This window comes from Lycium barbarum, chromosome 2, assembly GCF_019175385.1.
Source record: "Lycium barbarum isolate Lr01 chromosome 2, ASM1917538v2, whole genome shotgun sequence".
In the NCBI taxonomy this organism is placed as follows: domain Eukaryota; kingdom Viridiplantae; phylum Streptophyta; class Magnoliopsida; order Solanales; family Solanaceae; genus Lycium; species Lycium barbarum.
The window spans coordinates 134,424,301-134,441,274 of NC_083338.1; the positions used below are offsets into that span (position 1 = coordinate 134,424,301).

A 16,974-nucleotide genomic window follows, 5' to 3' on the forward strand; every position below is an offset into this window, starting at 1 on the left:
TATTACTATCATCCACCACAATTATCAATTGTTACCATCAACCATCACTAGTGTTGACCACTACCGTTAGCAGCCAATACCATTAGCTACGATATATTCACAACCACTACCATTATCCAACATCACTCTAAATCATCATCCGCAATCCACGCCCTCAACCATCACTGTTTGGCTATGACCACTACTAACCACCATAAAGTTTTCTATTTTTTATTAATACAATATAATATAAGATTAATTAGTGTTTTATATGAATGTTACATATACTAATTTTAAAATCAAGACACGTTTTACATATTCAAATGCTGAGATATAGTTTGACTAGACAGAAGTTAAGAAAGAAAGAAAGATAGAAAGAAAGAAGACTTTTGAAACTTGTGAACTAAAATAAGTCATAGATATTTATATGACTGTAAATCATTTGATTAAGGGTAAAAAGGAAATTTTAAGTTAAAGTATTTCTAAATATAGAAATGCAGGACAGCTTAAAAAGAAAAATGTATCGCTTATATTGGGACAGAGTGAGTAGTATTCATAGCTTAATATTTAGATCTGCTTTCAGATTCAAACATCTTAATCTTAATATACATTTTAATATTCGAATATACGTTCAGATTCAGACGTCTTAATTTTAATAAATCAAAAAGAGACCTTATTCTCTTGTTTTAAAATATATGTCCATATTAAAAAAAAAAAAAAAAAAAAAAAGAAGAAGAAGAAGAAGAAGAAGAAGAAGAGAGTCTTTGATTATCACGTGCTATACACATGCTGTTTCCCCTTCCCTTTCGGCAACCGCAACAAAGCATTAAACGATCCCAAGAAGCAATTAAAAGAAGCAACAAAAGTAAAATTCATCAGGAGTATACAAAACAAAACAAATACTATGTTGATTTGTCTCTTGTTTTCTTAAAGAATCATACAACTAACTTTAACTCTCATCAGATTCAACTCATAATATGAATCTCTTCTTCTTCGTCTTTCTCTTTTCTCTTCTTTTTTCTTCTCTGTTTAATCTCTCTTTTGCAAGAGGTGGCTTTCGCAGCTCCATAAATGTTTCAGGTTTCTTTCTATATTTACTTCATCATCTATTTTTAGAAAAAAATTGAATCTTTAGCTCTTTAAATGTTTTTTTCTTGTCAACTTTAAGGTTAGAACTGATGGGTATTGATTAGTATTATAGTAGGTGTAATTGTTTCATTAATTAAAAAAGATTGTAACTTGTAATGATTTGTCTTTTCTGACATGGCATTGAATGCTGAATCTATGTCTTATGTGATTTTGTTTTTAAGTGATGTGATAAGGGTATTATTATTTACGTTAAAGATTGAGTCTTTAGCTCTTTAAATGTGTTTTTCTTTGTTAATTTGAAGCTTACAAATGATGGTATTGATTATTATTTCAAATTAAGAAGTATGGTAGGTGTTATTGCTTCGTTAATTAGTAATTGTTTTCTGATGTGGCGTTGAATGCTGAATCTATGTCTATGTGATTTTGTTTTGAAGTGATGTGAAAAGGGGATAATTATTTATGTTAAAGATTGAATCTTTGTTTAATTAAATGCTGTTTTTTTTTTTCTTACCAATTATAGGTGTTGTGAATGGTAGCTTTGCAGCTTCAGCTAGACATTTGTTTGCAGATATCAATGTTCCTTTCTCTGAAGAACAGCACTTGAAAAGACTGTACGTCTAAACTTGCTTTTTTATCAGGAATATTTTTTAAGTTTATTCTTGGACTCCCTCCGTCCCGAAATACTTGTCGTGTTCCGCACCTCGAGAGTCAAAGTGTATGAACTTTGACCAATGTTTTAAGATGTATTTTTCACCATACTGATATGAGAAGAAATGCAATTTGTAGTACTTTTCGTATATTTTTCAAAATTTTAAAACATTATGTTAATCTAATCTAACTTAGCTCCGAAGATTAGTCAAATTGATTTTCGGGAAACAAAATGTGACAAGTATTTTGGATGGAGGGAGTATGTTTTGGTCAATGTCGTGAGACACCAAGGAATATCTGAACATTCTTTTCCAATTTTTGTACTTGCAGTGAAGAATTGGCAAAAGATTATATGTCAAATTCTGAGCTTGAGAATGCCATCATGTCATTGAATCGTAGGTGCAGTAAGATATCCAGAGTGTACAGGTAACTTCGGGTCACCAAGAATGTATAGCTTCTATTTATTTTATTTTCCTTTTTAAAACATTTGGAGCTTCTTATCCTGCCTTTGACTGTGTGTTATTCTCTGAAATGTGGCATTATTCCAATGTAAATGTAATGGTTATTATGCTTATGTTGTTGGATGAACAAGCTAATGCCTTCATTATTCTGAATGATCTGTAGCACTCTAGAAGGTGAAGTTGGTTTTGCGTTGATAGGTAGACGATTTTTAAGTTATTCCTTTAGGCTATGTTATTGGATATGCATTTACCATACCATGTCAAACGGATGTGACATAGGTACGGCCGTATGAGGTATTTCATGTGGATTCTTCGAAGTACGATAAGAAATAGGAAAAGATTGCATCCAAGGGCGTGACCTAGTGGTCAATGAAGTAGGAGAAGAACCATGAGGTCTCAGGTTTAAATCCCAGCGGTGACAAAAAACACTAGGTGATTTCTTCCAATTTGCATAAGCCTTGGTGCGCGAAGTTACCCCGGTGTGCTGCTGGAGGTAGCAGCTGCCCGGTGGAATAGTCGAGGTGTGTGCAAACTGGCCCCAGATCACTGTCATCAAAAAAAGAAAAAGAGTTAGCAAAAAGTTCACCTATGAGAGTAAAGTACTACTTTATCATGTCTAACTTGCATGTGCTCCACAAACAAGAGAAAAGAATACAAAACTACTCATGGGCTCATGGCTCTTGCTGTATCTTTTGGCTCGTAACTACGTAAAATGGCTATGGGATTAATTCACAAAAAAGAAGATATGGGATTAATGATAATAGTGCCAGGGGTCATCATTGAGTTACAGATTTACATGATTCTAAGAATGTGCTAGACTGTGATATACTCGTGTAGGACTCCTGGTGTGCTGCATGTTTGATGTGTATTCTGGTTTAACATAGTTGTACTATGCACTAGACGAAAACTCCTACTTTGTGGACACATTGATGGATAATCTTTTCCGTCATAGGTGGACAAGAACTATCTATAGATTACTAATTGTTAGCTACTTATCCGGAGCCTCTGTTCTAAACAGCGCTGCTTTAACACCTGACTCATGTTTCTTCTCTCTTTGAGGGGCTTTTGGAACGTATTACCAGCATTGGAAAGAGTGTCCTGGGAGTTCCATTGGTAATGTTTTTTCCTTCTGGTTCTTAAATTTATATTTGCAATCCTCCTTTTTCCTTGTTCTTGCTCCAAAGTGGAGAAATACTTTTAATATTAATGACTGAGTTGGCATTACCAACAGTGGGTGATGGAAATTTCTGACAAACCAGGCAAGGAAGAGGCTGAGCCTTCTTTTAAGGTATTGATATCTATAATAATTATAATTCCTGAATGTTATAAGTGGCATAATGAAACAAAATATTCTGAGGTAACATATTGTTTATGCTGGTATGGAGTTAGAAGAAATCCATTTCCAGTTTTTTCTAGCTTTGCTTATTGAGAAGGGTTAAACTGGTGAATACTTTTGAATCCATTTCTAACTTATTGTGATGATAATTGTCAACACATTGGTAGGGGAAAATGGGTTGTTCTTTCCTTTTAAATTCTTGGGGTATCCTCATCTCAGGAGCTTGCTTTAGGTGGACTGAAATGGGTTGCCATCTCTGTATATGTTTTTGGACAATCTTCACCTCATGAGCTAGCTTTTGGTGTTTAGTTAGGCCCCAGGTCCATTTTCTTACCAATAATGAAGTTGCAGCTGAGGAGAATTTAGTTTGCAGTCTTTCCTCCTCATCCTGCTTCTTGAGCTTTAAGTACCTAGTGCTATACAAATAAAATCCTCTGCAGACTGAAGTACAAAAGCCTTGTAGTTTCTTTTATAAAGCTTAAGGTGGCAAGCTGTCAGGATTCATGTAGATTCCTGACATCTTCCTGTTTCTCTAAAATATTAGAGCTGAACAGTACATAGCTAGAAAAGTTATTACTGACAGTATTCCTTTTTGACCTTTTTATTTAGTTATGAAGAAATTGAAAGGGCACTTGCCTTAGCTTGTGGATTTGACATTTTTCTCTATGTTAGAAACAAGTATATGACTTATCCAGAAAAAAAAAAAAAAAGATAAATATAAGGGACAAGGATACTGCTTTTGATGTGCTGGACTTTGGTATCCTTGCAATTCGTTGTTGGCATTTATATTTTTTCTGCTAGCTAAACTCAGAGGTGGAATACCCTCCTCCCCTACTGCACCAAATAAATAAAGAAATTGTAGCAAAAGAAGGTGTAGAGTAGGGGTTACTGAAGCCTGATGTTTTTCCCATAGCAAACTGGGAGAGATGGAGTTATAAAGGTGTAGCAAACTAGTCTTGCCTTCAGTTAGTAATAAACCCAATCTTGGGTGGAAATGGGAAGAGAAAGATGGTTTCTGGAAATTCATTTACTATTTTGTCTGGCTGACTGAATGAACTAGGAAAGAAAGCACTCAATTTGTAGCATTTGGGGATCAGCTTACATTACTGTAGAAATATTGCATTGATTTAAGATGTTGGAACTTAGTTTATGCATTAGCTATTGCCGTCCCTGTGCTGCAAATATTATTCTGTTTATTCTATGTAGTGGAATTAAATATTTGCAGTATCTGTTTCGAAGTTCTAGGCGCAATTTTATGTGGTGATTAAATTACTCAACAGGTTTCGTATTGCAGTACATTGGCAATGTGCATGGGGATGAACCTGTAGGCCGTGAGCTTCTAATTCTTCTGGCCAATTGGCTTTGCGATAATTATATGAAGGATCCCTTGGTAATTGACTTCTCTTGTTAAGTATATTCCTCTTTTGAAGTTCATGCACCTTTTTAGTTGGATTATGGTTTATGTTTCTCCTCTTTGTTGTTGATATGTACTAGAATCATTTTAAAATTTTGGTGGTATATCACTGGAAACTGCAGAAAACTTATGTTTCTAATCTTGAAAATCTTAGGAAATTTCTTTAGTGAAAAGATGTCCAAGTAAGAAAGCATCCAAACAGTTTTTAGATGACTTTGGGGAAAGAGTCAATCGTTACAAAATATTTTAAATGTATGAGGTTGAAATGAACAAGGAGAAAGGAAATTTTAAGATGTTCATTGTGTCCTTTGGCTAATATTGAAGCATTGATTGTAGATTAAATAATTCACTCGCCATTAGTCTAAATTACTCTATCTACATGGCATGAACTTGAAATTCCATTTAAAGAATGAAAGTCTTCTGGGGATCACTTAATGGACTTTATTTTTCTACAAACTTCAAGAATTTTTTGGTCTCTACCCTGGATAAGTTGTTTTGTTCTTCTCCAAATAACTACTGATTCACATGGTGCTTATCATTTTGGGGCTTGGTGCTATGCTTCCTTAATAATGTTGTTTTATTGTCTCAGATTCGTATCTTGCTATTTCATATTGTCTTAAACAACACTCTGTTTAAATGGAGTAGTAGTTCTTTTGAACTAACTTGGTTTCCTTAATAAACATTTTCCTTGTCCTAGGATGATGCAGAAAGTTATTTTTATATTTTTCTTTTCAGATTCTTTTTTCTTTTTTGATGAGGTATTTTTCTTTTCAGAGTCTTAAAACTCAACTTTCTATTGTGGTTGTACAGGCTACCCTGATTGTAGACAATGTTCATCTTCACATACTCCCTTCAATGAATCCAGACGGGTTTTCATTGAGGAGGCGTGGAAATGCAAACAATGTTGATTTGAACCGAGACTTTCCTGACCAGGTATCTCCTTACATCTTGTACTGGTGGATATTGTGTAATTTTTAAGATACATTGTGAGGAAACTACACTTGGACCTTATCAATTAATCAATGGCAAATCAACCCCAGATTAGTTGGTGTCAGCTTTATGAATCGTCAATCCCACATTTGTACTGTATGGAGAACAAAAATGTCATCTGAACATCCGTGAAGAGTTTAGGCTTCAAGTGTAAAAAGCCAACATAAACACGGAACTAGTTACAAAGCAATTGTACTCATCCCTGACCTTTTTTCCCCTCTTGTTGATACAATGAGGAGTTAAGAAGCTCATGGTGAAAAGGAACAGTACAAGTTTTAGTAAAAAGAGTTTTCCAAACTATTAGGAGTTAACTAATTAACTTCCATAATTAATAGTGAACTAGAATATCTTTAAAAAGGAACTTTTTTTTTTTAAACTGGGGTTAAGGGAAGGGGAAATGGGGGAGGGGATTACAAGGTGGGGAATCGAACCCTCACAACAAGGTGAAAGTTCAGGTAGCAGGGAATCTTAGTAGCTAAGTCCCCAAAGAAAGGGATTTGGAGTCACTGCAGTGTGATCAGTTCTCTGGTGTAGTGAAAATTTGTCACATATGAGCTTGATGATGTATGACTTATCATATGTAATTCCTCAAGTGACATTTCACATTGATAGTGTCCTCCCCATCCTCCAACATACCTCTATCTCCCCCCACCCATGTAGCCCCCATCCCCACCACCCCACTCCCCCTCCCCCACCCCCACCTCCCATAGTATTTGTCTAAGATTGTTTACAGATAATTTTAGGATAATATTTTTTGCTTACGTACCGAACTTAAGAAAATAAGTGAGGAACCTACTTATTTTCCAAGACAACATTTTCCTTCATACCGAACACACCCTTAGTTTTGTCATGAATTCACTTCTTATTGAAAGGCTGCTCTGTCTTTTCAAGTTCTTATCCTATTTCTTATATACACTTATTATAACATGGATTAACTGACATGAAATGACATAGTTCTTTCCCATGAATGATGATCCTGGTGCACATCAACCTGAAACAAAAGCCATTATGCGTTGGTTGGAGGAGATGCACTTCACAGCATCTGCTAGTCTGCACGGGGTAAACATTCATTTACTCTTTCATCTAACTTATGAGTCGCATTTGAATGTCCTTTATTTATGTTATAGTTAAGTAGGAATGTTAGTTGTTTAGCTTCCGCACTTGTTGCGAAGTAAATTATTTTGCAATTCATAATTTTCATGTGTCACTTCAGCTATGTCTCAGTAGTGTGGTGACGTCTGCTTAACTTATGCTCATTCCTTTTGGCTACTGAAATGACCTTTGATTATGAAGATTTCACTTTCATAAAAAGCACAAGTAGTCACAATTATCCTTGTTCCACCTGGCCAGCTTCAAATGGCAGATCTAACAGATTAGGACAAATAATTAAGCTTCTGTTGATAAGTTACTTATCTTGTATAGTTATTTTTGGATCAAAGGAATTTTAGGAACAGACTAATGATAAAGGTGCCAAGAGGAATTCTCAGATCAGAAGAAAATCTGTGATAATACTTTATAAAGGAAAAAAAAAAAAAAGAATAAAATCTGTGATGATAAATCATCCTACTAAAAGGGAACTGCTTGTCCAGTTCTTTGCGATATTTAGTTTGCATATACTGTTGTCTCTTTAGGGATAGCAGAGTTTGTTCTTTTTTTTTTTTTTTTTTTTTTTTTTTTTTCTCATTGCTTCATTAATGTGAAAATGTTCGACAGTTTGACCTCGGGAGTTAATTATATTTCTTCTATTTTAACAGGGAGCACTTGTAGCAAATTATCCATGGGATGGAACTGAGAACAAAAAGTGAGTATCTGATGATAGTTTGTTATCGTTTCAATTTAAGTAGGCGTTTGGCCATAGATACCAAAAACAAATTCACTTTTTTTTTTGGAATTTTTGAAGTTGGAATTGGAGTTGGAGTTGTGTTTGGCCATAGTTTTTGAAATTGTAGTTTTTGGTGAAATGTAGTTGTAAAAATGTGAACAAAGTGAATTTTTTTTGAAAAACAAGTTTTTTGGGTTTTTGGTATTTCGGAATACAACTTCAAGTTGTATTCCGAAATACCAAAAACTCAAAAAACTTGTTGTATTCGGAATATTTATGGCCAAATGCCCAAAAGTGAAAAAAGTGAATAATTTTTATGGCCAAACGGCACCTAAGTATTTAGATGGGAGGCTCAATCTGTTTAGAGGACCATTTGGTTGACATGTTTGGTTTGCTTCCATACTTTTGGTCTCCCGAATTTCTAGTTGTCTTCAGATATTTTCATGCCAACACTAATTTTTACTGATAATGTTCATAACAAATACGTGTCATTTTCAGAAAATATTATTATGGCTGTCCAGATGATGAAACATTCAGACAGATGGCTAGCATTTACAGTCATTCCCACCATAACATGTCTCTAAGCAAGGAGTTTCCAGGAGGAATTACAAATGGTGCATATTGGTAAGGAAGAATGGAGATAATCTGAATAAATTATCACGTTCAAGTTCAGGTTTAGAACTCCTTTGAGGCTTTATTTTTTTCTGCTGCTTCTGCTGTTGCTTACAAAGCTTAGTTTCCTTTGTTTTTTCCTGCAGGTATCCAATCTATGGAGGCATGCAAGACTGGAATTACTTACATGGCGGTTGTTTTGAACTGACTCTAGAGATCAGTGATGACAAATGGCCTAATGCAAGTGAGGTTAGATCTCAGTTTGCATCAATCATATTTGGAATCTATCCTCTTAATTTAAGTATCTCTGAGAAGACAATAGCCTTGCAATCATTGATTGGATAATTTGATGGAGAAATCCTGTGTTAACTTCTATATTGCTTGAGCATATGTAGGTGGCGAATATGGCAAACTCTAGATAATCAAATCACTTTTTTCCATTGATAAAACAAAATGAAAAGTACTTTAGTATTGCAGCCTGTTAAAGCGGGGTAAATTGAGTCCTACCTCTGAGTTGCTATTGTATGTAATGGAGGTCTTCTGATGAGAGGCTCTCTTTAGTCCGATCATAAAGAGAAAGACACTTTGGTGAATAAAAATATAATGTTTCTGAGTGGAGGCCTATTTGGGTGGATACATCTTTCTGAGTACTCTTCCTACTCGACTTTCTGTTTGTTGCTTTCACAATGCTACACCTGTTTATAAACAAAATATTCGTTTATTTGCAGCTTCCTACTCTTTTTGAGTACAACAAAATGAGTATGCTAAATCTTGTTGCAAGCCTTATGAAGGTAACTTCATTGCATCCATCATTTTGCAGTTCTTGACTTTAGGAGAATTTTTTTTTTTTTTTTTAAAATCACTCTCTGCGATTTACTTTTGTTTACTTGGCTATCAATTACAATCTCAGTTATCTAATGGAAGACGAATAATCTGATCTCCGTTACCTAATCCTACTGCTAATTGTGAAATATCTTACTTGGTGATTTTCCCTTGCAATTTATAGAAGGTCTGGGCTATAGTGACTCTTATTTGTGGAGGGTTCATTATTCTGTTTAAGTGTATGCTGGCTGTCACTTCCTTAACTTTCTGCTAATCTTAAGAAAAGGATAGCTCGATATCTGACCAAAATGGTGCAGAAAAGATATTTAACTTTGAAGGTTTGATATATTTGCTTTTAACTCCTTTCCGGAATTAAATGTCCTCTTTTATTTAAGCAATTTTTTTTTTTCTTGCAAGAAAATTTAAGCAAAGTTATTACAGCAAGAGTTGAAGTGTTTTAATGTGCTCTAACAGAGGTTGTCCCAAGTGGAGTCTAAATTGTTATTTTGGAGAATTTAACTTTTAAAATTAAATGTCCTCTTTTATTTAAGCAAAGTTTTTTTTTTCTTGCAAGAAAATTTAAGCGAAGTTATTACGGCAAGAGTTGAAGTGTTTTAATGTGCTCTAACAGAGGTTGTCCCAAGTGGAGTCTAAATTGTTATTTTGGAGAATTTAACTTTTAAAATATTTAAGGTGGGCCAACTTAACAACCCTCGCACGCCTGGGCCTGCCATCTGTAGTGTGGACACAAAAAATTGGAGCGTTTGCCCTTCAAATGGGCTGGTCTTTAATTTTTGCCCTTCAGATGGAACTTATGCTTCCGGGGCATAAGTTGTTTAAGGAATCCAGTAGAACTTGTGCCGGATCCCTTAAAGAACTTATGTCTCAGAAGGCTTAAGTTCCATTTGAGGGGCAAAAATTAAAGACCAGTACAAAATAGGGCCAAAAGTGCAGATGACCCGTGTGGACAACATAATGTTGGGACCCATCATCGGGTAACCAAAATTGGGATGGGCTTGACTTTGGTACCATGTAAAGAAATGGGCCTTGGGCCTAACACAATTCCAAAAGTTAGCTCATGAGGTTAGGATTGCTCAAGACCATATAAGGAGATCAATCCCACATCCCAAACCGATGTTGGACAACTTTACACAAATGAAAACCCAAAAAAATATGATATAAATCACAATTGTATTAAGAATCTGTGCTGGCAGGTCAATTTGGCATTCTTTCTTTCTGATTGATTTCGTTGGCAGACTTATGCTTCACATTACTCTTACCTGATTTAATCTAATGTAGACAGGAATACACGGAAGGATTTTCTCATCTGATGAGGGGAGGCCTTTACCTGCCTCAATAGCAATAAAAGGAATAAATTCCACGGTGCGTTCTTCAATTTTCAAATCCTTTTGGTCCCTGTGTATAAGTTATGTAGATATATACTGAATTTGATGTGATATCACCAGGTGGTACTGATAAAATTGTGTGTTGATATCAATATCAGGAACTTCATCTTAGAGCAATTCTAAAACTCGTCTCATAATTACTTCAGCTCTAATCTTTTAAACTATATGGAAAAAAGTAAAATTCAGGTCTGCTCATCTTATTTTATACTGTGGAACCCGATTCTCTGGGTGCCTCTAGTTTTTGTTTTGTTTTGTTTGTTGTTTGGTTCTTCTTTTCTTTTTTCTTTTACCATTTCTTCTTTTTGGTGGTTTCTTTTCTCTCCTTTTCTCCTTTGTTATTGGGGTTGGGGAATAAGAGGAAGTTAAAGGCAACGGCCTGGGAAAATGGAGACTGGTTTTTGGAGTTCGGCAGATTTTTTCCTTTAGCTAACTTTTCACATACTGGTTATTCGTTCATATATTTATTCCATGTTATTTGTGACATCATCTTTAGTCTAGTTTGAACTCTGACATTACAATGGGGCTTGCGATGGACATTCATATTTCTTGGGACAATTATCTTACTGTTCTTGTCATTGTCTTCAGATACATGCAAGGGAAACATTAGCTGATTACCACCGCTTGCTGGTGCCTGGGGGGAAATATGAAGGTAACCACAGATTAAAGCAATAAAAACTCCTTCTCATTACTTCTCAAGGAAAAAGTAATACCCTTCTCTCTCATTAACAGGATGAGAAATTTAAACAAATTGTAACTGGTCTTTTTGTCAATTAACTTACTATTAACAACCAAGTAATTACACGGAAATAAGTTAAAAGTTGGAGGTTGCTTGTGTTTAATCATGTAATGTATTTGCAAGACGTATCGTTCTTGAGTTGATAAATCCTTATCGGTGCTTTCAAACTCGACTTGCAGTGGTAGCAACAATGCCAGGATACAAATCAAGGAGTACAAAAATTATGTTGGGGGAAGAAGCAATGACACTGGATTTTGTTATGGATCCAGTAATCACTCCCACAAATAGTTTCTTGCAAAGGGGATGGAGTTGCAGTTTGCCAGGTCCTCATTTAGAAGTTTTTTTAATTTTGGTTTTGGTATTAGTTTCAATATTCCTCTGCTTTTTATTGAAGAGGAGAGTAGTATTAAACTATCCAAAACAGAGACAAACAAAAAGGTCTGTTGTTGGGGTATGAAGTTAGCACACACGTTTTCGGGATATAATATTTGTAAGACTGAAAAATATATACTCGTGATACTAATAGTGAAAAAAATCATCATATTTCCTTCAGTTTGTTCCTTCCTTGAAAAGATTGCACAACAATATGTGTGTGTGTATATATATAAGATCTTTTTTTGTTTTGTTTTGTGCCTGGTTTAATTGGGAATATCTAAAGTTCTTGTGTATAAATCGTAGTTAGACTAGTGATTAAGGTAATTAAAATCTAGCTTTGGGTTACACATAAATCAGGGCGGACCCAACATTACGGTACCGAGTTCATCGGAATCCAGCGACACGCAGCATAAATTTATGTATAAAAATTTAATAAAATTATGACAAAGTAGATATGAATTTAAATTTTAGATCCGCTTGTGTGGTGTACACATTAGACAATTGTTCCTACAGGAGGAGACCTTCACTGAAAGGGAGCTGGTCATGACCTTAACAGAAGTTTCTTAAATCGTTAAAAAAGGAAAGATGACACTAATTGCACGTTCACTTACCGTAAGATTGTTTACATGTCTATTTTTCCACTCACCACACGTTCAATAATTTCGTAATTATTATTAGTATATCATTAGTTCGTCTCTGTTTCCGACAGTATAGATTACAGCGCCAGACCTTTTGTCTGTTTTAGATGATTGTTTGCCGACACATATTTTCCATGCTTAGTTCCTAATCAACGAGGATTAATTACTAAATCCACATAGCTAATTCTTTTAAGTCATCGGATCTGAAAAGTCAAAGATCTTCACTCATCCTTTTGCTTTTCTTTTTCCTTATTCAATTGGCCATGTTTGACCTTGTGCACTCAAAAGTCTAACTTCATGGCCTAATGACATTAGTTGCTGAGGACTTTGTGTGCTATTTTTTTGTCGTCTTCTGTTTGACATTTTAAACATGCATAAGCATGAGGTGTGTGTACATAATGGGCTGGACGGACACGTGTGTATATATAATTGGCACTCATTGTGTGCGTAAGTCGCCATCATACGTTCATGTTTGTGGGACTGATGTAAGGACCAGTTCCTATGCAGCGGTCCGTTTCCTACATGGAAAAGTAGTCCGATTACTAATGCGTTTAGGGTCTTTCGCAGCCTATATATACATGGCTTTCCTTCATAATTATGTATTCTTGTAAAATACACCTTTCATTGAATAATAAGAGCGGTAATTGTTGTGGTTTCTTTCCCTCGTGGGTTTCCACGTTAAAATGGTTTGTTCTTCTTTTTCGATATTATTGCTCGAATTCTTGTTATCTCATAACACATACTTTTCTTTTTCCGTTAAGAAGTGTGAGAATAAAAGAAAAGAAAAACCAAAGCCAAGCTAGTCAGTAGATTATATTCGGACCTTGAGTTGCAGAGTTCCTATATGATCTTTAATTTGTTTTAAACAAGCCAATTTGGTTCCTTTTGTTGTTGTTGGAGTTAACAAAATTAAAAATAAAATTCACACCTTTTGACCAAATTAAAGCGATATATCAAATGGCAAGGAGTCTAACGAATTGGGACGACTTTTGGTTGCTGCCAAATGGTCAAGAGTCATGATTCTATAACTTGAGAATAAGTTCCATTTGATACAAAAAAAGTGCCCTTTTGACAATTGTTTAACTTCTGCAACTATATATATATTTTTTCCAAATGAAATTCTCTTTACCTTTTCTTTTTTGTGAGCGCGCCAAGTTCGAATTTATCCGCTTATCGCGGCTTCATTTGTAGACATTTTGATAACAACTATTGAGATTCTCCTTTATTAGCTATTAAATATTCACACGACTGATTGTTGCTCAGTTCCATTTGAGACTAGAAATTTTAAATGTAATAAATAAGGATAAAAATACATTATATATTGACTATTGTTACGTAACTATATACACAAAATATTTCACTTATGTCCCCTAGTCTTGCAATACTGGTCTCTTAAAGCAGCGATTCAAATTACGGTAAAAATATGGAGTACCAGCATCATGGATAAGTACTGCAAGATTTCGAATAGAGTGATTATTCGTCAGTACTCCATAAATTTAAAAAGCAAAAAAAAAAAAAAAAAAAAAAAAAAAAAAAGAAGGAACGTACCGTACCCACTGGCAAAGGCTAAAATTTCATCAAGGGATTCAAGAAATTATTCTCTTGTATTTAGGATATCGAACAATTTATATAAACATTTGGTGTGACTGCGTTTTTCATAAAAACTTGTCCAAAATTTACTACTGTATATATTGTAGGACAAAATATAAATGGTTATCATCGATGTCTTTTCACCTTAAAAAGATCAATTATAATAGTCAAGTCCAAGTGACAAAAAGATAACTTTGACAAAATCTACACCATCCCTTTATAACAAGCTTTTATAATTACGGCTATTATACTATTGTTATTATCTTGTCTTTTAGTTCGAATCTTCTTTTCAAGGCAACAATGAGTTTAATGGTTGTCATTGAACTCGACTAGAATCGGAATCAACAAATTTAAAGCGTAAGGACTAAGTCCTCATCATTTGAGTACCGCATGTAAAGTCGTTTTACCAATTTATGCCCTCACGCTTTTTGAGTCAATCAAATTATAAACTTTCGTCTTCTCTTGTTAAGAGAAAAAGAAATATTATAATTATAGTAATCCTGTGGGTTCCACTTTTGGTAAAGACATATTATAATTATAGTAATCCTGTGGGTTCCACTTTTGGTATAGGTAGGTCCCTGTTATATCAGTCAATATCTCTGTATCATGTATATATCCAAAATTTGGGATAAAAATTCAACATATTTTTTCTTTTTTCAATTTAAATATATTAATGGTGATGCAAAATATTTTATGGTTGAGTCAATGGCACGTAATTAGATGCAAGAACAGTTAAAATGGAAGAAGTCCATCTTGCCATGCTAATGTTTGTTCCTATATATATTTTTTTAAATCTTTTCTATATCAGTATAAAAAAAGATTAAAACATATCAATTTCCAGACTTAGTATGTGTATCCAATTTATATACGTCCAAAGCGTGTATCCAAATTATATACGTCCAAAGCATCACTTAAGAATCTTGAAAAACTTTGAGTGAACACTAAATTCCTACTCTCATGTTATAATTATATTAAAATGTCATTTTAAAGAAAAGGACAAAGGGGAAGGAGCAATATCTTGGGAGTCTTGTATTATTTTTACCGAGTCAAAATAAAAAATGGATAAAAATGACCAAACCCCACCATCCTTGTGGATAAGACCGGATCTCACAAATTGATAAAAATTACTAGTACTAGTAATAAATGGGATTTCTACATAATTATCCACATGTACCTGTTTACAAAATTCATTCCTAGATAATTGCACAATACAGTTTTAGACAATGTATATATTTGGGATCTACATAATTGCATACTCGGACTTATCTAAAATACAATAGTAGTAAAGTAGTTGAGTGACACTTCTGCTATTAAGATACAAAACATGTAAATTGTATATCCCAAATGTATACAACATACATATTTGTTGCGTATTTTATTATAAAGAATGTAAGTACGCGGTCTAATACATTTTTTAAAATTCAATATTATTGGATAATTAATTTGACTGCATGCATGGGTATCTGCGTTAATCCCTAATAAATTACAGATTTGAAAAAAAAGAAGAAGCTGAATTGTCAAGTTACAAATAGTTAAAGTATTGACTAAGATCTGATTATGAGTTATTAAATGGAAGATGAATAAAAATTCTCAATTGGAAGGCACTCCACTAGATACTCGAGAGTCCAGCCCTTCTAAATTCTTTATTTGTTCTTTTTTCAATAAAAAAGTGTATTTCCTCCGTTCACTTTTACTTGTTCATTTTGAACTTTTCATGCTATTTAAGAAAATAATAAACGAAGCGCATAATTTACCAATTTACTCATATTAATTGGTGCATATTTTTATTAGATTTGAAAAAATGATTTGAAGTGAGTATTTAATACTACACGTAAAACAGGAAGAAAAAATTATCTTATCTTGATATGCGAAAAATGATGAATAAAAATAAAAATTTATTTTTAGAATAGTGAACAATTAAAAGTGAACAAAGGGAATAACATTTTTAATCTTTACTTTCCTATTTCATTATACTGACATGATTTTGGAAATTTGATCCGACGATGTGTTAATTTCTTTTTTGTAATTTATATTTCGCGTTTTGGAATGAAGGGACGTAATTAAAAAGTAAAACGTGTCCATGTCTCAACCGTTCGATAGAGTTTCGAACTACATTAGAAGTTAGGCGCCTTTTTTTTTTTCGTTTTAGTCGTTAGTCGTTTATTTTCATAGCAACTAAAGTTAGCGGGTTCCTACGTGGCAAATTTTTATTGGTACCCAGACATCTCCCACGCGTTTTAAATAGTGTGCCGACCAATTCCCAAGGTCCCAATTACAGTCACAGACCTAAATATTTTTCACATTCTTCTTTTTTTAAACTTTGTAGTTTAAAATTCACAACAGCTGGTTAAGATAGTTAGTCAACCCACTTGTGTTTAATTAAATTATTTCTTTTAGCGACTTAATTTAAGTATTCATTTTTTAAAGGTTTAAGAAAAAGAGTCTATTATGACAAGATTTGAAAGAAATAGTAACTTGAATATAAGTACTAAACAATTAAATAGAAAACTATTTTAAATGATATCGGTTAAAATATAGTAAAATAGCGAATAATTATAAACAAATAGAGTAATTACTACGTATTATATAACATCTTATTTGTAACTTTGTTCATATAATAAATATTAACTCAGTATCAAATGAAACAACCCAAATAACGCGGAAGGAATATAAAAGATACAAATAGTCAAACCTCGTTTAGGATTGCAGTTACAAAAATTGATTGCATTACAAAAATGATAATCCGAACTAAATCTAAAGCAGATTGTCGAATCCTAATATGCTTGTCAACAATATTACTCATTCCAACAAAATAATAAGACATTTCACTAATAATTGAGGTGCGTGCAAATTAATTCTAATACAATATTATATGTGCAAACCGGTCCAAACACCATGTTTATAAGAAAAAAATATACTTGATAGTTAGAGTAGGAAAGTAGAAAAAGTCTTTCATTTCAACTTTTATGTTGTTCCTCTAGTCCCCTTTCCAATTTTTTTAATTAATATAGAAAATATTTAAAAAGAAAAAAGAAAAAGTGTATTCTTGGTCTATA

The 16,974-nt window shown here is 33.7% G+C and overlaps 1 protein-coding gene across 2 annotated transcripts; it reads left to right on the forward strand.

Annotated features, from left to right (window-relative positions):
* The first annotated feature begins 805 nt into the window (after nt 1–805).
* LOC132627379 (carboxypeptidase SOL1) lies at nt 806–11,867 on the forward strand. 2 transcript variants are annotated; one of them, XM_060342701.1, is made up of 15 exons: nt 809–1,059; nt 1,589–1,679; nt 2,047–2,142; nt 3,260–3,290; nt 3,409–3,465; nt 4,808–4,903; nt 5,738–5,860; nt 6,872–6,976; nt 7,672–7,718; nt 8,238–8,363; nt 8,498–8,600; nt 9,080–9,142; nt 10,473–10,556; nt 11,165–11,228; nt 11,495–11,867. In XM_060342701.1, the coding sequence occupies exons 1-15, from the start codon at nt 957–959 to the stop codon at nt 11,770–11,772; spliced, it is 1,467 nt and encodes a 488-aa protein (XP_060198684.1). In that variant the 5' UTR covers nt 809–956; the 3' UTR covers nt 11,773–11,867. The 2 variants fall into 2 exon arrangements, with proteins under 2 accessions (XP_060198685.1, XP_060198684.1); XM_060342702.1 differs by lacking the exon at nt 9,080–9,142 and having other exon boundaries at nt 806–1,059.
* The last annotated feature ends 5,107 nt before the right edge of the window (nt 11,868–16,974 follow it).